The following is a 26,560-nucleotide window of genomic DNA, read 5'->3' as shown; positions in this document are numbered from 1 at the left end:
TAAGAAACGTGCACCCATACACAAACACCCCAAACAGCAGCTTAAAGCCAAAGATCAAACTCTGCTGGACAGGGTTTCCTGTAGAACTTTTACCAGATCAGACAATTAAAAGCCAATGTTAATACTTGAGATACTCAATGCTCAAATGATATCTGGCAAGCAACCAAGTTAGAATGTAGCTCATTCTTAAAATAAAACCTCATAATCACTGTCTCAAAAAAAAATGCCCAGTTTTACAAAATTTAAAGTCCTCTCATAAAATCTACATGAAAACACTTTTATAGTTAAAAAAAAAATTCACTGTGCAATATGAAAACTGAACTGCATTTTTTCAGTGTTCATCACTGATCTAACACATTTGGAGTAGTTGGCACAAACACCATTCTACCTCTCTGGTACTATTGACGTATGAATTTAACTATGATGTAGTATGTGTGTGTGTATATATACACACACACATGTATGTATGTATGTATGCATGCATGCATGTATGTATGTATGTATGTTAAAATTCACTTTGGGGCCCATTCCATTTCAACATATACTTGCCTGAGAAAGGAGATTGGTGGGGGAGGGGGCTGTGCAGAAAGAGCAGGTAAGAGTAGGAAGTGCATGAGGCTTGGAGTTGAGCCGGGCATGGTAGCACAGTCCTACCTACCCCCAGGAGGTTAAGGCATTCGATGAAGCTAAGGAAACAGTGAGAAATGGAGCTGGGATGAGACCACCCACAAAAATGTAAAGATTTATGGGCTGGCATGGTGGCATCCACCTCTATGCCCAGCACCTGGGAGGCAGAGGCAGGAGTATCTCCTCTCCTTAAGTCTGAGGCCCACCTGGTCTACATAGTGAGGACAACCTAGAGTACTATGAGAACCTGTCTCAAAAAAACAAATAAGAACCCCCAAAAAATAACTTAAAAAGTTGAAAATTGAAAACTTAATACAGATTTCCATTTTGCTAGTAATCTAAGTCAACCTTTGAAACAGCCTATTACTTGTCTTCAATAGTAACAAAGGGAATGTACTAAAAATATTGTTAAGATTTTAAAGAATTCTGTAAAATATTTTGTAAGTTACAAAATTTGTATAAGTTACCCAAACATTTTTATTAATAGGAAATACTTTACAGACTTCTTCAAGAAACAAAGCCAATTATTATCCTATTTCTTACACCTCATCCTGATATTGCAAGCTGCTGTGGCACGTCTAAGCTCCTTCTGAGCTTACACACCGCTTCTACGGGCAGACTCCAACAATCGCATGCGATGTTGCCCAACACTGCACACCGTGGCTCATTCACATAAGGCAATACAAATAAGCACATTATTGCATTCTTTTGGACATACTCGTACATGATGTTGATCTTACACAATAAGACTGTTATCTACATTTACATGTGAGCAAAAAGGCTTGAGGAAGTTAAGTAGCTTATCAGAAACACTAAATTAGTTGTGTTTTGGGACCATAACTTGGATTTAGGTTGGCTAATTATGATTTTGCTTACTTTGTGAATTTTGTTAAGAAATAACTTCATTCCATTTTTTAAAAATCTTCTCATGAAACTAGCATAAAAATGGATGCAAAGGAACAGTTTCAGACCTTAAGTGTGTGAAATTCTCAAGCTGGAGAGGAGCACATATTTAGAGAGCACACACTGTGTGTGCTAGTCCTCTCAGGTTAGAGGTGGGGGGTTCTCTGTCCTGCCTGTAATCACAGGCAGTTGTGAGCTGCCCCATATGGTGCTAGATATTGAGCTGGGGTCTTCTGCAAGAGTCGGACATTCTTAATCACTGAACCTTCTCTCTCCAGCTCCTGGGGCAAAGTCTTGAGGCTGACCACACTCCACTGCCGGGAGTTTAGCATTGTATTATAAAGGTAGAGAGCAGCTCACACCCTACTGCGTGAACAGCTTTAAGCAATCCTGGCCAATAACATGTTCTGTCAGAAAAGAAACAGCATCATCTGTGCTATCTACAGTGGCCACAAGCCAACTGCAATCAGCTCTTGAATTTTCAACTTTAGTTGTAAAATATTAAACCTTAAAATATGTAATAGCTGAACATATATTTATAAGCTAATTATAAACTTCTGTAAATTGATATTTCACTTATAGCTTCTCAAGCTCTTTAAGTTTGCATTGTCCAAAGAGATTACTTACAATTCAAGCAGCCAACTATGCAAAATTAAAAAATTTAGCAGTTCCAAGCACATATCCATAGAGTTACTGTGAATCAAGACAACATGAAGAAAAGCAGACAGCCAAAAGTCTCCAAAAGCCAAAACAACAAAGGCCGAGTGTCAGAGGCAGCCAGGGCTCCATGCACAAGTCTAACCACCACAGTCACTTTCAGACACGCATCCAAATAGTGGGTCATCCTTCCAGCCAATAGATGCCGAGCACTATCACAGATCAGGCATTTTACCTGAGGATTTACTTTTTCTTGAACCCTCAATGATAGCAGAAGAAAACAAAAGCAGCTGAAATGTGAAATAATCCCTAGAAAAATCAAGAATTAAAAAAAAAAATCACAATATTAGTAAAAAGCAGTTACTCAAATAATGAAAAGTGGGGATCTCTTACTAATGTTTTCAGGTATCTAAGTTAGTTTAAAAGGAGTTAATGTTAACATTTGACATTTCAGATACACAAGGGGTTGCTTTACTCAAATACTGTAACACAGCTTATATTTAATAAAGGGAAGCTGATTTTGAAGTTAAATATATCAATATAAATATGGTATCAACCTTTATTAGTCTGCCTCAAACTGCAAGCCCTTGTGAGTGTTGGTTTTCATCTCTCTCAGAATCACATTCTGGCTCACCCTGGAATTACAGGCTTCTCTGCCTCAATGCATATGCTTTTGTGTGTGAATATAACAAAGAATTGATTATATTAATCATGCAGCTACTGTTCAACTATAATGTTACAAACAATATAAAAATAAGATCAACTTCGAGGGATGGCTCACGTCTAAAATCTTAAGCATGCAAGAAGGTTACAAGTAGGAGGCCAGCTTGGGCCCCACAGTTCATGGGTCGCAAGAGCAAACAAAAAGACTACTGAGAAACAGAGTTTTTAATAATTTAAAAATCATGCCTGGAAATATTTTGGAAATGCATATTTGGCATCTCCTTCAAGAAAATGTGACCAAAGTGAAATGGACTTGAATCTGGAATGGGAAAATTGGAACAGAAGGGAAGAAAAGATGGCTTCCAAAGCACATTTCCATTCCCAAGGTGACCTCACAGCAAACTCAAACAACATACTAAGAAAAAAAAACTCAAAAAAGTACTAAGAAAGGTAAGGCTGCAAATAGACATACAAGCCGCCTAAGGAATTAGTATATACAGAATTACTTCCTAATCTTCCAAATTTTCAATCTATTCCCCATTTGTCTCACATTCACAAAAAGAAAACAAACAAACCTCACAATTTGCTATACCTAATCAAATGTTGTCCTACATGGACCCTTGCCCTCCAACAACTTAAACTGTTGAATACAGTTTAAACTGTAATCAACTATGCTTTGAATTAAGATTCAGGCTCATTCATTTTGAATCACTACATGGGGGGTAGGTGAGAATCAGTTACTAAAAAACAAAAATGCTATCATTGCTACATGATTTTCAAACATTATTTATTACTATGTACTTTGAAAATCACAATAATGCATGAAGTTATATGTTAAAGGTAGGCTCATAATGGCAATAAGAAAGTCAAACAATTTGAATACAGAAACAAACAAAAACCCAACCCCAAAGCCATAAAAACCGTATAGCATGTGTATAGCTTAGACAGCTTCAGGTCTGATTCTAAATTTCCAGTTTATTTAGGAACACTTAGGCGTGGCAGCTACTTCCTAAAGCAGTAGTGAGACATAACTTGTACCTGACTGGTACTAAACCTGGCATGAGACAGGTTATCCTGAGATGATCAATTACTAACAAAAGCAAAATGGGAAGAGAAACCAAACCCAGAAATAAACTCTAATCCTCTAAGGCTACAATATATGTCTACTATCAACAATACAAAAATATATACAACCTTGGCTGGGCATGACTGTAAGATAGTAGTTCCAAAGACATTCTCAGCTTTTTACATACACAAATCCCCTTTCTCCAATGGAAAGAGTGCAAGAAATTCAAGCTACCTCTGAAAAGAACCCAGGACTTGCTAAGGTGAGAGGGGACTTTTCATTGGGCACTTTCTGCCTTTGCACTGTAACCATGCAAACATATCAAGTCAAGAAGAGTTAATTCTAAAATGAAGTAAGAACAAAGATGGCAGGCAAAAGCAACCAGAGAAAGCACACGTGGAAGGCTGGCCATTCTCCCTGCTCTTACACAGGAGGTTCTGTGCCTTGGGGAATCTTTTCTTTTCTTTTCTTTCTTTCTTTCTTTCTTTCTTTCTTTCTTTCTTTCTTTCTTTCTTTCTTTTTTTTTTTTTTAAGAAATTTCACTCTTTTTTTTTTTAAATTAAATTTTGGTGTAACATACAAAATAATGAATGTTGTAGATAGCCCTGGGCTTGTATTTTGATGCTATTTCCACTCTTCAGAGGGGCTGCAGATGAGGAGTTGCCTTGTGAACCTTCTCCCCACCTTAATTTTTCTTTTTTTTTTTAATAATTTTATTTTCTATATTCTTTGTTTACATTCCAAATGATTTCCCCTTTCCCAGATTCCCCCTCCCCATATGTCCCATAAACCTTCCATTCTCCAATCACCTCCCTCCTTTTCCCTTATATTTCCTTATATTTCCTTTGTCCTTATATTCCCCTCCAATGCTAGATCAATCTTTTCCAGGATCAGGACCCTCTCCATACTTCTTCATGGGGATCATTTGTTATGCAATTTGTGCCTTGGGTATTCAGGGCTTCTGGGCTAATTAATATCTACTTATCAGAGATTGCATTCCATGTGTATTCTTTTGTGATTGGGTTACCTCACTTAGGATGATATTTTCCAGATCAAACCATTTGCCTAAAAATTTTGTGAATTCATTGTTTCTAATTGCTGAGTAGTATTCCATTGTGTAAATATACCACATTTTCTGTATCCATTCCTCCTTTGAGGGGCATCCGGGTTCTTTCCAGCTTCTGGCTATTATAAATAGGCTGCTATGAACATAATGGAGCATGTGTCTTTATTGCATGCTGGGGAATCCTTGGGGTATATGCCCAGGAGTGGTAAAATAGGATCCTCCAGAAGTGTCATGTCCAGTTTTCTGAGGAACCGCCAGACTGATTTCCAAAGTGGTTGTACCATCTTACAGTCCCACCAGCAGTGGAGAAGTGTTCCTCTTTCTCCACATCCTCGCCAACACCTGCTATCTCCTGAGTTTTTGACCTTAGCCATTCTGACTCCTGTAAGGTGAAATCTCAGGGTTGTTTTGATTTGCATTTCCCTAATGACTAATGATGTTGAGCACTTCTTAAGGTGCCTCTCGGCCATCGGAATTTCTTCGGGTGAAAATTCTTTGTTTAGATCTGTACCCCATTTTTAATAGGGTTATTTGGTTCCCTGGGGTCTAACTTCTTTAGTTCTTTCTTTTCAAGGACATCTGCAGTGCACAGGTTCCTTGAGTGCCTCTTCATTGCAGCTGCTCACTGATGTGGGAAACAAGGCTTCAGGACCAACAAAGGACTTTTTATTTCAGCTGTTGTTATTTCATGAGTACCAAAATCCTTTGATTCTTACCCCAAATCAGAGGTTTACATATTATACCAGAGTTTACACAACTAAGGGCAGGTTAACTGGTTATGGAAGGTAACCAATCTCAGCAGTTCAGGAGGTGGATGGGGGTAGGGGGAATCCAGGTCTGGCTGCACAGTGAATTCTAGTACAGCTTTGGTTACATGAGACCTTAAAAAGTTCTCGTCCCCAAAAGTACTGCTCAAATAAATTACACAAATATTTCTGCAAATAACATAGCTATGCAATATATAAAGCCAAAGGCTACGAGGTGACCCAGCGAGTAAAACACTTGGTGTGCAGGCATAAGGACCTGAGCCTGGATTTCCAGCACCCTTGTAAAGGCAGGGCCTACTAGCAGGTATCACCCAAGTGCTTGTGAGGCAGACACAGGCAGATCGGAGCTCTCTGGTCAGCTAGTCTAGTGGAATTGATGAGTTACAGGTTCACTGAGAACCTGTCTGAAAAAACAAGACTATTTTCTCCTTTGAAAATATCAATACTTTAGCTTGTCTAAAGCACAAGTACAAAAACACACTTTACAATGAAAAAATACAATTTAAAGAGAAAAAATCGAGTAAAATGTTATAATAATGCAATTTAAAACTTACAGGAAAATATTATTACTTTGGGTGCTCCTGATTCTCCTGCTCCTCCCTGGGGGTCATTACACCACACTCAGTTTTAAAAAAGGATTATTTTCAAACAAAATCCCCAGAATGCATTGAAATAAGGACTTCATTGATGAAACTGTCAGTAATCTATCTTTAAAAGAGTAGATGGTTTCACAGTATTGCTGTAGCTGATGGAGTATCATGAATTCAGCCTCACAGTATCATGAATATCCTACAGTAAGCTCAGGAGTGATTCAGTAAGCCAAGGAATAAAACCCGCAGAAACGCTTGTTAACAATTCACCTGTAGATGACACATGCTCACAAAATGCAGACTCACGAAAGTCAGTATTAGCTCTCATTCTGTGCTGCCACTGTGTGCCAATGCTTGGTGCCAACACTGCAGTGCTACGGTAGGTGAGAAGGGATCACTGCTGAAGAGTGCAACAGAACCACTGCCACATCCTCTCTTTTACTCTCTGCTTCCTGGCCACCAAGAAACAGGAATCCATCTCTTCTGTCACACAATTCTACCTTCCAAGGGCCTAAGCCACGGGACCAAAGCATGAAGACCTGAAACCATGGTCAAAAACTAATCTATCAAGCTGGCTCTTTGGGTTCTTTTGGTCACAGCTGCTGAGAAGCTAACTAACAGTATGGAGAACGGTCATTCTTAACCCCAAGATTAGGAGTAACCTAGATACCAAGGACACTCGGAATCCAAACCAATGCTGACAGAAGCACGTGGAGCATCCACCTCTGTGGGATGTTTCTGATGCTGTCATCAGCTCACATTCACAGGTCTGGAACTCATCCTCTCCCAGAGCTCCAGCTGTCTGAAAATAAGCCTGACTATTCTGTGAATTTTTGTAGATAGTTAATATATATTTTACAAATAAATTTTAAAATGTCAGACCTAGCTATTTTTGCAAGTCTGCACAAGATACAATTACTAAATATATTGAAAGACAATTCTTGTTTAAGCATTAACATGATTCATACCAACCCAGCTTAGCTGGTGTCAACATTTAGGAATTCAAACATGAAACTGCAGAGTCATGTGACCAAATGATTCAGCTCATAGTCTCTGACTCACCTGTCCAAACTTTATGATAATATAACAAATGCTTTACTTAGGCATTAAAAAGGCCACCTCCAAAGAGACTCACCACCAGTGTAGTAAGTGGTATTCTGGGCTTTTGCCTTTAAAGTCGTTACAATTCTCCACACCTAAGATAGGGAGGCACATTATACACATTTCCAGAACCCCTAGATCAACACAGTCACAGCTCCTTTCTTCATCATCACAGCCCATAGGCTAGTTTTAAAATTAAAATAACATAAAAGTTTATGAAAACTTTTGCTTCTTGCTGTAGACTACCCAGGCCTAGTTTTCAGAATGGCTTTAACTTTGTTTCCAAGCACAGGAGGGAGAGGGAGAGGGAGAGGGGGAGGGGGAGGGGGAGGGAGAGGGGGAGGGGGAGGGGGAGGGGAGGGGGAGGGGGAGGGGGGAGAGGGAGAGGGAGAGGGAGAGGGAGAGGGAGAGGGAGAGGGAGACGGAGACGGAGACGGAGACGGAGACGGAGACGGAGACAGACAGAACACACTTGCGTGCCTGCCTGCCTGCCTGCCTGTGTGGTATGTTTTGATGTCAACAACTGTCAGGTAGAACAGATATCATTAGGAGCAAACTCAAGGCTGCTGTTTTTTAAAGACTTCTAACGTGCCTTTCAAATTGTTTTGTTTTGGGCTTCTTTTTGTTTCAGTTAGAAATCTACAGGGAAATTTGAAGGTCTCATTAAGTTCAGAGTCACTTTGACTCATTCTTTTAGACAACCTACAGCAAACCTTGTTCTTATCATACTAAATAAATGGTCTGCACAGAAGACTCCACCTTACAAGAGCACTACTTTGAGAAAAACCTCGGACCCTCCTTATTTGCTGCGAGTTACAAGCCTCTCTCTCTCCATTCTCTATCTTCCATTGTACTCACTGGCTTAGCACTCAGCAAGTCAAGAGCCCACTGCATTTAGTTTACTTTGAAACAATCTAGTAGACAAGTTTAATAAATTAAACAGTTAAATCAGGAAATAAAAAGCAGTTGAGTCATAACATGTGTTATGTTCTGGATAGGCAAAAATCAAATGTACAGAATACTGAGATTATATACAAATATATTATTCTTTTCAATGTAACAAAAGGCAGCTGCAATTTTTAAAAAACAGGAGTTAACATTTGAAGAAGTTAAAGATATACACAGTAAACATAATGACAGAATAGCAAAGTATGGAAACAAACTGACCCACTTTTAGCCTCAAATTCTGAGCTTGAATAAAAATCTTAAGTGACAGATTTTCAACTAGATTATGTAAAGACGACAATTTTATAAGGCAAAAAGGTCAGGATCTAGCCAACACATAGAAGCTATTACTTCCTATACATTGGTAAATGAAGGGAAAGAAATGCTTCATTGCCACTGAGATACTAAATCTGGAGACAATGTATGAGGAGAGTCTTCCTAAAGCACACAGCAGTTATCTGAGGAATGTATTCATCATGTTATTCTTGGTAGGCCGGAAGTTCTACCTGTCTTAGTCACTGATCTTGGCACTTAGCAATAGTGTCTTAGATAGGACACAAAAGACAGCTGCTGAATTTAGCTAGTTACTAAGACTTTTGCCACTCATTTTATTTCAAACTAACTTCTACATTTGGAAAAATTTTTTAAGCCTCGAATGTCTTTTCTTCTTTTTCTTAATGGCATTAGTGTAGCTAAGTTCTTTATCTACTTATTTCTTTGCATTAAAGACAGGATCTTAGCTGGGCAGTGGTGGCTCACACCTTTAATCTCAGAATTTGGGAGGCAGAGGCAGGCAGATCTCTGTGATAAATAAATAGATAGATAGATAGATAGATAGATAGATAGATAGATAGATAGATAGATAGATAAATACACAATAATAAAAACAAAACAAAACAACACTCCCCCGGGGGGGGGGGGGGGATCTTAATACATAAATAGCCCAGGCTGGCTTCACTTATACTAAAGTTACGGAAATAACACAAAATTTTTCTTATTAGCCAAGAGGAAACTATTTGATTTTTAGTTCCCAAATCTATTACACTTGTTCAGTGATGATACTGAAGACCATATGACTAGGGTTAAGATAGAATACCCTAGTGCAACATACCAGACCCAAACCAACTGCCAGTTATTGCAAAAATGAAATTCTTTTGTGAGTAGATAGGGACAAGGACATGATAACAGGAAGTTTCTGTCTCTGTTTTCTGAATTTATTTTCTCCCATTAACTATCTATTATATTCATGAAAAAACTTTGTCCCTACTCTTAACAATGTATCATTTATTATAGATTTGTTTTAACAGTTATTTACTTTTATGCATATAGGTGCTCTGCCTGTATGTATTATGTATGTATGTATGTATGTATGTATGTATGTATGTATGTATGTGTACCACATGTGTGCAGTGCCCAGAAGCCAAAAGAGGTCCCTTATAACTAGAGTTACATAGAGTTGTGAGCCATCATCTGGGTGCAGGAAATTGAACCCAGGTCCTCTGGAAGAGCAACAATGTTCTTAACCATTAAGATACCTCTTTGGTCCCTCACTTATGTTCTTAAACACATTTTTTTTCTGAACACAGTGATCACAAGCATTCCTTATTTTTTTTAGGCCTAACCTAAAAGACTTTAGTGAGCACAACAGTTCTCAAAGTGTAATCCAACAATCTAGAGTCAGCAAGTGAGGACGTCTTGGCCATTCCAGAACTAGCTCTATAGACCCAGGATGGCCTCAAGCTCACCTGCCTCTGCTTCCCCAGGGCTGAGATTAAAGGTGTGCACCCCTACCATCACCTGGCTAAATCTATTGTTATGGGAACATCATCTGCCTTTTTTATCCTCACTCTCTAGGTACCAGTGGAACTTCCCAGGACATCTGATGTGTCCTATTATATAGAAGAGTTTTGATAATTCTTTGTCATTAAGCCAGATATTAAGGGTTAAAAAATACAAGACGATGCCAATTTGCCATTAGATGTCTTAGAAAATATTTTTTTTCACTTATCAATAGATATAATCTAATTAATAGATTATTTTTTAGACATGTAAAGGTATCTCAAGATGAGAATTTGAGTCCTTCGTGCCATTTAAATTTTGCTTCAAACATGAAATTCACATTATTTATGGTAATTCTAAATTGAAATGTTATCTTAAGGCAGTGAACTTACCATTATACGTTATTCTTGGCTTTGTTAAACACATCACAAGATGCAAATCCATTTCATCTGAGGGTACAAATTTTGAGCATACTGGGCACTTAAATCCTAAAACATAAAGGAAAGCCAGGTTACTTAACTATTATGAATATGGAACTATAGTTTTTAAAAGGTGTGTAAGACCAAACGCATTTATAAATTCAATGTAAGACTAATAATAATGCAGTATAATACTTACATACAACTCAATTGTGGAAAAATGTTTGTGACTACAGTCATTAGGACTTAAATCAATGTATAAAGCAAATTAATAAGAAGGACATTCACTGAGGTCCCACACATTCCTGTTTGAGTGAGCTCCACCATAAATTCCCTTATCTATTTCTATTACTTAGATTTTCATTTTAAAATCTCAATCTCTCTCTTTCTACACATACACAGACACACACACACACACACACACACACACACACACACACACGATTTCATGTTAGAATAGGTTTCTATGTTGATCATCTTTGTGAAAACTATCTTCTCCAATTTGATACATTAGCAGTTCTTTATAGCGACACAGTACCGATGTTGGTTTGAATGAGAATGTTTCCCACACATTCCTATTTGAATGCTTGGTCCCAGTTGTTGGAACTGTTTGAGAAGGATTAGGAGGCATGGTCTTCTTGGAGAAGGTGTGTCTGTCACTGGGGGTGGGATCTGAGGTTTCAAAAGCCCATGTCATTCCTGGCTAGCTAGCTCTCTGCCTTGAGGTTGTTACCTCAGCATCTAAGCTCTTAGCTACTGCTTCAGTACCATGCCTGCCTGCCTGCCACTGTCATGTTTCCCACCAAGGAAAATGGACTCACCCTCTGAAACTGTAAGCCTCAATGAATTCTTTCTTCTATGTTGTCTTAGTCATGATGTCTCTTCACATCAACAGAAAACTAAGAAATATCTTAGCAAATATTCTCCCCAGCCAATATTTTAAACACACATGTGATAAAGAATGCAAAAGCACTGAGAAGAGCAAAAGGAGGTTTATCATCTACAAGTCCTGAGGTCTACGTTAGCAGCTGCCTCGCTTGGAGATGCTTGGTGTTTGCACTTCAAGAGTTCCTATGTTCAACTCATCACCAACTTGTTTACATGCAGCCTTTTCAAATGGGGTTCTAGTATGTGGATGTTGGGTCACTGAGGACATGTGCTCCAAAATTAAAGGCGTTTCCATGGGATTCTAGAGCAATTTTCCCAAGAGCAAATTGCTGTGTTAAGTCTCAGCCTGAGCCTTTAATGGCTCCCCGGCTTCTTGTCTGGCAAAATAATGCATCACCTCCACATGCATACCTGCCACTGTGGTGCCAATCACCACGAGCCTCCAGAAATGTGAGCTAAGGCAGCCTTCCGAAATCAATCATGCTTGGATACTTCATTACAGTAATGGGAAATGACTAGTAAGTGGCCTTTCTGCCATACCATACTAACTCCTAATGCAAACAAAATAGCAACAAATCAAGGGAGGCACTTTCAGTCGATTTTGGTAACTTAAATGCTAGATTCTTTCCTACAATATTCAGTGTGGACTACTAGTTACCTGAAGTGCTCTGTTAAACTAGCATACTAAATGGACGAATGCTATCTATCTCTACTTAAGCAGTCATCACACATCTTGCTGTCTCATTCCTTCTACCCTCACAGTTTTAAGGTAGTGAGACAGAGAATCTGGAAACTTTTGATCTCAGATATGCAATTTAGTTTGGCCAGGAAAAATCTGAAATAAAACAAAATGAAGGGCCAGTGTGATCAATTTCTCCTGGACATCAGACTCCTCTGACACAAGTACACCTGTCAAAGGTCAGTCTGGAATGTTCATGATGGCTCAGATATAAGTTGAACTGAGAAGAAAGAAACCAAGACAAGTACAGGAAAGAGGGCCTCCAGGAGGCCCTGGAACCAATGTGCAGACAGAAGCTGAAACACTCTGAGAGACCAATAACCAGTGATGAGAGCCATTCTACACCTATGTCTAGGATGTGAAGGTTCCTATAGGAACTGTCTTCTCTCAGTTGTGATATCAAAGTCATGAACAGCCAGGCTCATGGCTTAGACTAGAATCATAGCTTGTATATAAAAACTATATAAAGCCAGGGAGAAGATTTCCTACACTACTCATTCAGGAGTTCTGTTTCCCTAAGTGAGATATATCATTCCAAACTTTAAAAGAGCTTATTTACTGGGGCTGGAAAGATGGATCAGCAGGTAAGAGCACTGGCTGTACTTGCTTCTCTGCACTTCTCACTCGCTAAACTGAAGAGCAAATAAAACTTCAAAAGGGATAAATGAAGAGCTTGAGATAAGTCAGCAACAAGAGTGAGAAAATACAAGGAATTGACAGGATTTGCTAAATGGAATCTCAAGTGCTGTTAATACCTTAACAGCCAAGTCTCACTTCATAATTCTCAAAGGCCAAGATGGCTAAAAAGGGTGCCTATGGCTTCCCTAACAACGATGCATGAAGCTAAAATTTATGGCTACAGGGACTAAAACACAGGCATTCAGGCTCTAGTTCATGGCATACAACATCAAATGTTTGAAAAGCAGTGGTTTCTATCAGTCACTCCTACACATGAAAGAGCTCCTTGGGGAACCAATGTTTCACAATGTAGGTAGGGAGAGTAGCCAGTAAGCCCAGGATATGGTCTATTCCAGTTTTAAAGGGCTTAGAAACTGACACAAGAGCAGGAAAATAAGAGATTTTACTATAGAAAAACAACCAAAGAAAGTCAGAATTTCTACCAGGCAGTGAGTGTCACAGTTAGCTTCACCAGTCAACCTATAGTCACCAGGGAAGAAGGAACCTCAAATGAAGAAATGCTCAGATCAGGCTGGCCTGTGCCATGGCTGTCATGTATTTTCTTAACTGCTAGTTGCTGCAGGAAAGTCCAGCCCACTGTGGGTGGCGCCACCCCTGGGCAGAAGAGAAGGGAGGCTGAGCAGCCCGGAAGCAGAACTTCTGAGGTTCATGGCATGCCCTGCCTTGGCTCCCCTTCAGTGATGGACTGTAACCAGTGAGCCAAAATAAACTCTCCTCCCAAGGTGCTTTGTCATAACAAATCCTCCAAGTGTTTGTCATAACAACAGAAGACCAAAATTGGGGTGGGTGGGGGGTGGGGTGGGTCAGGGGGTGGGGGGAAGAGACTAGGGGGAAAAGAAGCAAAAAAACAAACAAAAACACCAACCAATGAAAGCACAGCAGGCAATGCACACCTGTCAACTCAGCACTGAAGACAGAGACAGGCAGATCTCTGAGTTGGAGGCCTGTCTGGCCCACATAGTGAGCTCCAGACAGCCAGAGCTACACAGTGAGACCCGTCTTTAAAAAAAAAAAAAAAGAAAGAAAGAAAAAGGAAAAAAGAAAAACCAAACACCAAGGGTTCTTGTCTATTATTGAGCCCTATCTTCCCATAAAACTGTCAATCAGGGTTTTAGAGGGACCTTTCTATTAGGCATAATGCAAAACAAACAAACAGAAACACACCAGAAGCAAATTCAAAAGATAGCTGACAAAAATATTTGCATTATCTATCACAAACAAATGTGCAGTATCTTTACTATACAAAGAACTCTTTAAAATTCAATACAAATAAGCACCAAAACTATAGTTTTTAAAAGGGCAAATTTTCTAAACAATACCAAGCACTCCTTGGTGTGACATACTGAGGACAAGAAGTGCCTACGTATATTCCTGTGAAATATAATTTTAATATAGTTACGGAGTTGAGAAAAAGCCTTTAACATGCAAGAGACCTCAAAATAATAAAACCGTCTATCTGGAAAACAGAAGGAAACTGAGCAGCTGAAATTCTGACCACTACCCTAAAGACTACAACTGACTTACAGGAGATGTTACTAGTTACTTTCTCTGGCTTCCATCTTACATGGTAAAGGCATTTGTCCAAATGTTCTCAATTGTCCAGTTATAATTTAGGATGACACTGCATCCGGGAGCTGAGACACTAGAAAACAGTGATAGAGAATGGAAGAAGGTATTAGTGCTGGCAAAATGACTCCGCTGGTTAAGGCTCTTGACAGGCAGCCAGAGGCGCTATGTTGGTCTAAGGAGAGAACAGACTCAGTTGCCCTCTGATCTCTACACACACCAGGGCATGTATACATGCATGTCTGTCTGTCTGTCTGTCTCTCTCTCACACACATACACACACACACACACACACACACACACACGCACACACGCACACACGCTCACACACACTAAATCAAAGTTCAAAAATATAGAAATTAAAAATTCTCATAGAAAGATGGCTCTTAATTTAAGGTAATACTCTCAATTAATAACAATCATTTACTATGTATGAGAAGATTATCTAGATACTTTGAATACAACAGTTTACCCCTGCACACTTTGAATTCAGTCTTGACATCTTAAAGGTAAAAGCAGACAGGCTAAGAACATGGTTATATCTAGAAATTGACCACAAGAGGATTCCAACAGCCCTTCTGGCTCCAGAGTCCTCATCACAATGTGACACAGCCTCTTCAGTCTCCCAGGAAGTAGGACCAAAAGTCAAGGAAGGCAGATAATAAAATAAGATCAGTTCAGGTGCTCTATTATCCAATTAAAATGGAACCAGAGAACTGAGGAAAGAGGAAATTCAGCATATTTTTCTGAATTGTACTTAATGAGTATACAGAATGGAAGAGTGCAAAAAAATAAAACAGATAGTCATGCCAAAGTATATTACTGTGAAAAAAAGCAATAGAAACTTTAAAAAAAGGAAATGAAAAAACTAAAAAACTAGAATGTTCAAGTTCAAAAGACAGTCAAAGTAAATTATCTAAAACTCAGGTGTTAGCATCCCTTCTAGTCTCTGCCCAACAGTTTCCAGGCAGTAGCCAGCAGGCCTGACTGCTCTAACAGGGACTGTTTGCCCCCTACAGTTCTCTGTCTGCTTCTACTCCCTTCTCAACTCCCCTTCCTATGCACCTAACTAACTCTATTCTACACTACACTCTACATATGGCTGGTCCCTCAGGGGAGGGGAGGGATGCCTCAGCACGTGTTCGCCAGGGCATCCCTTCCACCTCACCCATACCTCGCTCTAAAAAACACACCCTGGTCCTTAAATAAAACCACCCCAGGCCTTTTGGTTTCTGGTAGAGAGGTTTAACCACTTTTCAGAATCTGGGCAGCATTAGTCTTTTCAACAGAGCTGGACGCTCCACAGAAGACCAGTCAAACAATAACTTTCAAATTCTTCACTTATGATTTATTTAAACTATTACATACTTCCATTTCATTGAAACATGCAGTTTTTTTTTTTTCAGATAGGCAAGGCTTCAAAATCTTTACCTCCTATGACTTTTCAAGATGCTTCCAGAGCATGAAAACCTCTAATTCAAAGGAGCAAAGAATGCTGGGAGAAGGAAAATCTTAGATGAAAAGCCACATTGCTTACAAGAAACTGTGAAGCTGGAAAAGCAAAGTGAAAGGAGGGTGTTTGGTTTTGAACCCTCAGACAAAGGATTTAGGTACATAGTTTACATATCAAAGCAGACATCTCAGGCAGGTTCTCCCAGCATTCCTCAGTTCCTACCTGGCAGACACAGTCCCCAACCCTGAGTTCTCCAGCCCAGAGGCTGGGCTGCCCTTTCCCCAGAGGTTCTTCCCTACCCTAATCCAGACATTTGGGTCTTAGCTCTTCCTCTCTTGTCTGCAGGAGCACTCGCCCTTTCTGTCTTTCTCCCATCTCCCACACAAACTTCCCTGGCCTTGGTCCTTGGGGCCAGTGAACTAGCCTTGAGAGCAGTTTCTCAACAAACTTGCCTTTAATGTATTCTAATCTGGCTTTAATTGGCTCATTTCACTGGCACAGAAATATCCTATCAGGTCTCAAAATTATTCAGACTAATACAATTATTAACTGAGATACAGTGTGGAAGCACTTAACAGAACTCTTCAGAAGGAAAAGCTGAGAATAAAAAAGTGTATCTTCAGATATTCAAAGACTCAGGACCCAACAGATAAAGACACAAAAATCTAGGTATGAACAATCAATGAATTCACTTGGTATGAATAACCTGGAGAGATGGCTCAGCGGGTAAGAGCAGTCACTGACTGCTCTTCCAAAGGTCCTGAGTTCAAATCCCAGCAACCACATGGTGGCTCACAACCATCTGTAATGAGATCTGATGCACTCTTCTGGTGTGTCTGAAGATAGCAACAGTGTACTTACATATAATAAATAAATAAATCTTTTTTTAAAAAGTATGTATTTAACTACACTTCCTAATTAATGTCTCTAGAACTCCCTTCCAAATGTTAACCCCCAATCTTCTACCATAAACAACTGTAAATTAATAGTCACCAAAAGCTTCATAAGGTGGTGTCTTTCTATAGTAATCTTTCTTAAAATATTCCTTCTCCACAGTAAATTTAATCAAACTCACTTTTGTGTTTTTCCTGGACTTCAATAATATTTCAAATATACAGCAGAGAAAGGAAAGTATTTGCTACATATTTATCATCCTCTTAACTTAGTAGTCTAATAAAACTTAATTTTGAAGCCCCAAAAGTATTTAGGCTAAAGGTCCCTGGATCAATCCCAGGTTTTGGCATCAGATGAATGAAAAAGTAAAATATTAAAAGGAAAGGACATGACTGTTCCTAGCTATAGAAGAGTCGGTTTACAGTAGATAAAAGGGCGATCCTAGCCAGAGGCAGGGACATGGGGAGAATCCAGAGAGAACATGACCCTGAGCCAGGGGAGCAGAGAAGTGCTAGGAGGGGAACCAGGTGAAGCATCCTGGAGGTCAAAGGTACAAAAAGGGAGGTCAACCAGAATGTCTGGATTATATGAGGAGGGGGGCACCAGCCCCAGGGCTGCACAGTTCAGGGTAAGGAGTTGAGGGTAGTGAGCATCACATGCCAGCTGCAACACAAACGGAGGGCTGGAGAACCTGAGGCCAGGTGTCCCTGGTTTGAGACCTAACATCTGGGTACAAGTACTAGTTGTACTACAAGCTATGATGATGAAAATGTTGATAATGGTAGGTACACACTGACATCCTGATGAGGATCCTAAAGCACAGGATTCAGCAAACAGTGGCTGTTCTTTTCTTCTAGAAACCAACCAATGACTAGTACAAGACCGATGCTCAGCTTTAGCCTTGTATTATTTCAGCGGGACTGGTAATGGAGAGATTTCCCCATCCCCCAAACAAGGGCAAAAATCCCCCTTACCATCCATCAGAACCTATAGCAGAATGGCAGAGAGGGTAAGTACCCAGGCCCTGCTCAGTACAGTCAGGAGCCAACCCCAATGCCTCCAGGAAAAAAAGGCAAGCCTTATCAGTAATGCAAAGTCCTGGTGAGATTTACATATCAATGCATTCTTCTACAAAAGGCATTAAGCTACGCTGATGCCACGAGATTCACCATAGGAGGTCTTAGACAGGCAAAGAAGCTATCTTCTCCAAACCAGGGTCCAGGCAGCAAGAAAAAAGGTAGCCCAGGCTCAGTGTGGATGGCACTGATCCAGGCTTGCAGGTTCTTGTATTTTAACCTTTATGTTTTAATTGGCTAATAATTTCTAGAAGGAAATAATAGATAGGCTTACACTAAGCATATATGAACTGAATATAAAAACAGAATAAATTAATGATAGACAAATGTGTTTACAAGACTTTTAACAAAGTAGTCTCCATTGGCTATACCAGGTAATACAGGCCTTCAAATACGGCAGCTGTCCTCTCCCATCTTCAATCACGGAAATATAAAGAGAATGGATATAGGTCCAACTGGAAAGACATCCAAAGTAGCAGACCTGAGCTCTGCTTCTGCATCTTGGCTCCTGTTGTGCATGATCATTACTGTACACACATGCCATCTGTCTTTGGACTTGGCTTTTCATATTATTTCCCATTATTATCTTAACACAAATTTAGTGAAACCATTTCATTCTTTTCCTCCAAGAGAACTATGTCACCTGTTTTTGCTCAAGTAAATATACTTTGTTTTCTGATATTTGTTAAACACCTATTTCCATCTCTTCAAGTTCAGATCAAGTTTTATCACATAATCTTTCAAGATCTTAAACCCCAAACACTCTCCATTGGCCCGTGAAGAGCCAGAGTAATTCCAGGTATAGGTCTGTTACCCTCATCTTACTGCATGCATGCTATCAGGAAAGTCTTTTCAGTTGCAGTAACAGCATGAGGCCCACAAAGGCCGAGGTAAGACCTCTACAACCTTAGAACAGCCTAGAGCCAGAACCAAAATCCTCCTATCTGCCACACCCTGCACTCCAGAACTAACCACCATATGAATTCCTTTATTGTCCCCAGAACACGTTTCAAAAGGAGACTGCTTGAGCCCTTTCAAGGTCATTGTGTCAGTTCCTAAGCCTACCAAGACCCTAACTGGTTAGCAGCATTTTCCTATAAAGTAGCTTTTGATTTATTTCTGTCTTTGGTGGTTCTTTTATTATTTGTGCACCATGCTAGGAACTAATTCAGTTAATTATAATATTAAATTTTTTTGGTCTCCTGTTTTGTTTGTAAAGTACAGTTTAAAGCAAATAACTAGGAACAGACCAAGATGGTTTAACTCATATATACTAAGTATGTACTAGCCCTCAAACCTGTCAGCAATCTGCTGAATATGGCATTTATACGTTTAAACTTACTATGACAGAGACTCCCAAATACTAAGTGTGATTCCCCCAAGAAGAGAAGGACACAACAGCTGAGGATACCACCTGGACTGTGTGTGGTAGGGTAACTACTGGGCGTAACTGTGTCAATGCATGCCTGTTGCCAGGGCCTAGTTAAACTGTCAACAGAGGACACTGGAGAACTGACTACCACATATTGCTTCAGACAAGGTAAAGTAAGCTCTCCCAAGTTCCTCCTCTACAGAAAGGCCTCTTAGATTTGTGAGGCCTGGCAGCTGAAGACTGATCCTGCCCTGGGACCTGTGTTACCAACAAAGCCATTGACACCACAGGAACTTAAAGGGCTGGCAGTCTGGGTAATGGGTAAGTCTGTCATTTTAAATGACACACAGGCCATTTACAGTATAATTTTTCCTTCTCAAGTCCCTGATTACACTGCCAGTTAAGCTGCCTGTAGCTTAGCAGCTAGACCACCACCGGCAACTAGCTCCTTATCTCAAGGTAATCTCCCACTGTGTAGTTAATTTATATGAGGAGGAGAGAGAGGCGGGGGGGGGGGGGGGGGGGGGGGGGGGGGGGGGGGAGGGACTGAGACTCTACCAGGTCTCTTATTTAAAAGGCAAACAGGTTTGCCTTACTCACAGGCTTCACGTTAAATGACTGCTTTCAATAATCAACCACCTGTGTCTCATGGTAAAGTATTGGATAGGAAAAGTTTATGTAAGGTCTGAGGATCTGAAAGCTTCTAAGGCAATGTTTGAAAGTCTGGGAAAGTCACTGAGGCTGGAAATGCAAGTGATCAAGTCTAGTTAGAAGACATGAAAAAACTTAGATGATAGGAAAATGATTTCAGATAGAAGATGTTTTTTTAAATTTATTTTTCATGTTTTAAAGATTTATTTATTTATTATATGTAAGTACACTATAGCTGTCTTCAGACACACCAGAAGAGGGCATCAGATCTTGTTATAGATGATTGTGAGCCACCATGTGGTTGCTGGGATTTGAACTCAGGACCTTTGGAAGAGCAGTCAGTGCTCTTCTTAACCACTGAGCCACCTCTCCAGCCCTGGAAGATGTTTTTAGGTTTGTAAATTCAGGTTATTAATGTTGGAGAGTCTAATAAGGTGTTTTAAGGTTGGAAAATACAACTGGATGGTCTAAGAAACTTGTAGAAGTATAAAAATGATTTAAGGTATATAAAAGGGATGTGTTTCACATACACCCCCATGCTACTGTTAATACTAAGATTTCAAAGTTCAGAATTAACACTGACCAGTGGAATTCTGATAAGCTAGTGGAGCACTGGCTGCTTACAATTCTCACAAGCTCAAGACTTTAAATTCCTGTTGGTTGTCTCCTAAATGTAGACTCAATGGTGTTTGGGGGTGGGGGGGGGGGTGGCACATACCTTTAATCCCAGCACTTGGGAGGCAGAGGCAGGCAGATTTCTGAGTTCAAGGCCAAACTGGTCTACAGAATGAGTTCCAGGACAGCCAGGGTTACACAGAGAAACCCTGCTCAAAAAACCAAAAAAGGTGTATCGGATCATGCTGAAAACATCTCTGTTCAATCTGTGTATCCAGCCCTCTAGCTGAGAAAAGAATGTTCCCTGCCTTTTAACACAAACCTAATAGTTTTCACTAGGTCCCAGTGGCACTAGCCTACTTCTGTTGTCCAACAGATACCTGTTAACTACTTTTGTATACTAATGTATATCCTTTTGTAAACTATAATTCACAAAAACTTCAGGGAATCAAAAAGTCATTAAGACTTGGAGCCACCTGCCACAAATCAGACTCCAGCTGAGTACACACCTACCTGTTCTTGAAAATGGGATTTTCCCCTTGGTCTTGGGATTCCTTGCCTTATCTATCCAATTACCAGACAATTTTAACTTCTGTCCCTAGTCTATATTTGTCTCAGCAGATTTTCACCTGGCTGGCAAACTCCACCCAGTGATCTCCTGAGGACTACAAGCTGCTGATCTCCAGACTTGCTGAAATGAAAGCTGATGTAAACCAGTCTAGCCAATGTGATTGCTCCCTGTCTTCTAGCTGGATCAGCCAATCAGATGCGTCTGACAAATGCCCTATTGCCCAGTCAAAAAGGAAACCCCACTGGGCCCATGCTGAAAAGATCAAAACTTGGATTCAACACTGTCATATCAAGCCAGTTCCCGATGGAAGAGCAGACATCCCAACATCAGATGGAAGCCTCAGCACCCTGAAGAACCGTTAAAGATCACACTCAAAGCCCAACATTCCGTGGGTCTCCCATTCTTAGCCCAGCTATTCTTTCACACACACACACACACACACACACACACACACAATTTGCTAGTTAATTCCAGCCCCTCTTCTCATGGCCCCCTGGCTCACTACCCTAGTTTCATCAATGACAGAACCATTACTCTCTCTACTCCTTGCCCTAACTTGTAGGTGCTGCCCATAAACACCCTCCTCTGGTTTTTCCAGGCCCACATTTTTGGCAGTAAAACTTATAGTACCCCCTTGGCCAATGACTCGGACCTTGAGAAAACTAACAAATCTAGGATTTGACTCAGTTACAACTCAGAGGGTGGACACGAAGAGCCCAGAGTAATTCCAGGCATTGGTCTGTCTACCCCCTTCTTACTGCACACATTGTCCTCCAGCCCTATATTCTTTACAGTTTCAGTAAAAGCACCGGGCCTGCAGCCCCAGAAGGGTTGAAATGAAAAGGCTGCCTTAGAACAGCCTTGAGCCTATACCTCCACCCTGTTAGCCAACATGCTCTGGGCTCAAGAATAACCCTCAATTTACACATTCCTGCTCTATATCCCCTGAACACCTGCCTGTGGGTTTATGCTTCAAAAGAAGGCTGCTTGCGCTCTTTCAAGGATGTTGTGTCAGCCTAGAGCCTGACCACAACCCTAAACCAGTGAGAATAAAGTTGCTTTTTTGGTTTACTTCTGACCTTGGAGGTTCTTTCCTCATTATCTGAGCACCCTGTGAACCCAACAACCTGCATATTCACTCTATGTGACATCACTGCTTCTACATAGATTTTCTCTCTCAATTGGGACGCACTCTATGAGGCATAAGTTATACATCCTTATATATTCTGTGTATATACTCTATCCCCAATTCCTCTCCCACCTAGTCCTACAGACAACACGGAATACCTAAATCACCTTGGCTTCAATTCTACGGAGAGAATAGCAGCAAAATTAAGAGGCAGAACAAAGAACTATGGCTAATCATAATCACTAGCAGTCAAGTCCTAAACAGCTCAGGATTTTCCAGATTTATTTATAAGGAAAAACTGTTTCAAACATACAAATAAGAAGAAAAATTAATCAATTACTGTAAGCAAACAAGTTTTATAATGTACAGCTAAAGTTCTGAAATCTAACCTGAAAAGACAGCCATTTCAGCTGCTAGGGAGACCTATTAAATAGTAGGTATATGTAGGATTAACTGCTAAGAAAAAAAATTCTCCCAGAAATACAAGATAAACCACCTTCAAAGCCAGGACAAGACACAGATTACCTAAACTGCTCTGATTTTCTAACAGGAATAACTTCAGCTCAAGAGGTCAATGGAGGAAACAGCAAATGAAATCTCCAGCACTGAACCCTACTTCTGTAAAGAGCAAAATATGTGTAATGAAACACCAGAGCAAGGAAGAACTGACTGCATAATGTAGCAAAATACATTCCAAAATAAGGTTGCTTGCTGCATTGTAACCTTGTTCAACAAGTGCTTTATAGCCTAAAGATAAGATTCTCTAATGAATCATGCAAAGCAGTCTTGAAGGAACACACATAACTCATGTCAACAGAAATCACTGCATAACAGAGATTCTTGGAAAATGTATTTCATGTAGGTCCAAGTTTTAAGCGCATTAAGGACAGTCAATGTTTTCTATTGTCTGCCTGTGTCTGATAAGTCTTTGTTCATTTTTTTTTAGGTAGTCTTTATAAAATCATTACTTTTGAGATAATGGAAACAGGAATGAATGAAGCAAAGTTTAGGTGACTTATTTTACATAGTCCAAAAGTCATTAATACTACTTTTTTTTTTTTTGGTTTTTCGAGACAGGGTTTCTCTGTGTAGTCCTGGCTGTCCTGGAACTCACTCTGTAGACCAGGCTGGCCTCGAACTCAGAAATCCACCTGCCTCTGCTTCCCAAGTGCTGGGATTACAGGTGTGCACCACCATGCCCAGCAATACTACTTTTTGACACACAGTAAAGAGTATTCAAATATCTGAGTAATTAGAAAGCAATAACTGCCTTGACCAACACAGAAAATGAACAGAGTGGGATTTCTTTTTTTTTTTTAATCTTATGGGGAAAATGTTCAGTAAAATACAATTGCTTTCATCAAGCAGACAACAGAAAAGGGGAACAGAAACAAAGGTGGGGTGGAATGGTTGAAAGTCAAAAATGGTTGGGGACAGGCCAGTTCTATGGGAATCAAATCAAACCCCAGGAGACAATGCAAACATTTTTGGTGAATTACCCCAGGGAAGAAACAAAGATCAATGCTTTAAATGGTCCCCCAGTGAGGCAAGGACAGGATGATCATTAAAGGAAAACAAACAAAACAATAATTCAGGAAATGCTTTCAGTGTTTCCACCCACTGCAAAGCTTGGAAACCTGTGCCTGAGCTTGGCTGTGTAGAGGAGGTAGTAGACATTTTAAGCGGTGGGACCTAGTGTGTGTGTAATTCTCAAAGGGCTGTACCAGTTTCTGCAAGAACCTATGTATTAATTAATCCTTGAGCCCCTCTAAGCTCCTGTCTTGCCCAGGGATGATGATACAGGCTCCTCCCACTGTGGTATAGTTCACCAAAAGCAAACAGATGGGGCCTTCAGATTCTTGGATATGTAGCCCTCCAAACTGGACTAAACAACACTTTCCTCTTCATTAGATTGTACCAATTTTTGTTACAGGACTCAGGCAACAGAATCATGTGTAAAGGAGGTCACATGCCAAGACAGAAAGTCAGAACATATATGGGATTAATGTAATTACACAGAATGCTAACCACTGTCATCATTATTTATACTTTTTGGCTTAAAATAACACACTCTAATTCTGTATCATGGCTAAAGTTCTCCTCTTTTAAGCCCAATGTCTCAGAATAATTTGCTTCTTAATATAAATATTACCAATTCTTTTCAGTTACAGAAAATATGTGACCAAAGTCTAACAGCAAGTCCCAAGCTAAGCAAAGGCCCCTGGGCTCTGTTTTCACAGGTTACTTTAGTTTGTCTGACAAACTCCCATGATTGGGTCCCTATTAAAAATCTGCTGAAGGCTCTGCTGAAATTATCTCAAATCTTAAATCTCTTAAAATATAAAGAACTACTGCTTTTAACATAGTGTGACCAGGTAATAAATTCAATAGATTTAAAAATTTATCATGAACCAAAGGAGCAATTACAACCTTATTTAAATCACCAAATGCCTTTAAGACTTCAAAAATAAAATATTAAGTAACTCTAATTAAGAAGACAATGATCTTAAAGCATATCTTGTTTCACAAGAAAATATAAATTTCCTTTATATAGCTATGCCAAAGCAAGGGGTGCAGTATTACTGAGTGAACACAGGCTCTCTCTCCAGAATACCCTTCACCCTGCTCAGACTGGAAGACTATGCACACACGCTTTTAATGTAATGCTCCCATTAGCAAAAGCAGTTCTGAACAGACAAATGACATTTTAAATTGTGTACAATTTCATTATGTATTTTCTCCAAGAAGGAGATTTTACCATGCTGTCCACTATCAAAATACAGCCTGAATTAAAAGCAACAAAAGATGTACAATTCATTTCTATATATTTTCCTACTGGAGGAAGTGGGGGATGGTAGACACTGCAGGACTACACAGAAAAATTCTTAATGTAAATGTTAACTATTTGGTGGTCAATAGCTGGTGGCTTATACTGAAGTTTACAGGTAAGTCATATTTTAAATGATTTCACATTCCACTAACCTACAGGAATGTGAAGTCTTGAGAAAGTAACATAATGAAACAAACGATCTCCTGGTAAATGTCTGTGGTATGAATCCTCCCCAACTCATCATAAAAATATAGCTGTTTTTATCAAATGGGAACAACATAGGAAATCTTTACAGTGTACTCTTCCGAGGGTTTACCACCATTATCAGTGATCCCCAACTCCACTTCCTAACACATATGTCCTTAAGTCTGACAAAACCTGTTAGCTTTCTCTCCCATGGGCACTAACCTCTGGAACTTACTGGTATGTGTTAATTACCTTCCTAGAGAGGCTGCTCTTCTGGGAATTTACCCAGATATACTGTACTGGCCAGTAGTTTCTTGTTTATGTGTTTCGCCTTTTGGGTCCTCAAACTCAAACAGAAGAATAAAATATACCATACTATAATAACCATAAGGTCATATGACCCTTAGGGATCAAGGGAACTATCATCTCAGTCTTACTCTGTCTCCCTCAAAGTTTCTTGTAAAGGAAATGCACTTGGGGTTACAACTTGTTTTTGTACAGAAACTGTGTTAAGGACAACCTTTACACTTGCAAATGGATAAAGAAAGAATAATGTGACACATTAAAAAGTATAGGAAACTAACATTTCAGTACACACTGGTAGTTTTACTTTCATTTATTTTCTATGGCTCACTTATGGGGAGGAGGGGAGACAGCCAAAAACATTTGCTATATGGTACTCTCCTGAAAGTCTGTATCCTTCTACAAACTATTAGCTGCACAGAATTCCTGTTTTCAAACGGGGATCTAGGAAAATCTCTTCAAAAAAGGTTTCCTTTTGGCATGCTGTGAGTTACAGAGAATGTGACTAAAAGGTCCTCAGTCTCAGCAAGGCTGACAACAAGGGTGTAGTCAGGCGTGGGGTACAGTGCTTCCCACAGTACTGTCCATGCCCAAGCACCTCTCCACAATGCTAGATTTGACCTCCTAAGTATGTCACATTTAACCATAATTATCCACTGGAGTCTGCTACCCACCGGATACAATACAGCTATCTGCTACCTCCTGGACTACCTCAACAGAAGTCTGCTATCTGCTGCAACGCCACGAGAGATCCCTACTACCGGGGCTGCTCCCCTCACCCACAGACAGTTGTACACATTTGTTCTCATTTCTCCCTTGCATGGCACACACACTCTTTTTACTCATTGTACAAGGACTTCCTTTGTCCATTTACTCCTTCATCCCTAATCTACATTTACATTTTTAAATTATTTTATTATTGAGTTATATACATTAGTATTTTGCATGCCTGAGTGTATTTGTGAGGGTGTCAGATCCCCAGGGACTGGAGGGTCAAATAGTTGT

General features: G+C 39.9%; 1 protein-coding gene across 2 annotated transcripts in view; it reads right to left on the bottom strand.

Annotated features, from left to right (window-relative positions):
* The window catches only part of Znrf2 (zinc and ring finger 2), a 70,026-nt gene that overhangs the window by 15,008 nt on the left and 28,458 nt on the right, over nt 1–26,560 (bottom strand). For both annotated transcript variants that reach the window (XM_052173770.1, XM_052173771.1), the window contains exon 2: nt 10,557–10,652. In XM_052173770.1, coding sequence (XP_052029730.1) covers nt 10,557–10,652 — 96 coding nt within the window. The remainder of the gene's footprint in view (nt 1–10,556; nt 10,653–26,560) is intronic.

This window comes from Apodemus sylvaticus, chromosome 2 (assembly GCF_947179515.1).
Source record: "Apodemus sylvaticus chromosome 2, mApoSyl1.1, whole genome shotgun sequence".
In the NCBI taxonomy this organism is placed as follows: domain Eukaryota; kingdom Metazoa; phylum Chordata; class Mammalia; order Rodentia; family Muridae; genus Apodemus; species Apodemus sylvaticus.
The sequence above is the reverse complement of the archived record's forward strand: the minus strand, read 5'-3'. Positions and strand labels throughout refer to the sequence as shown.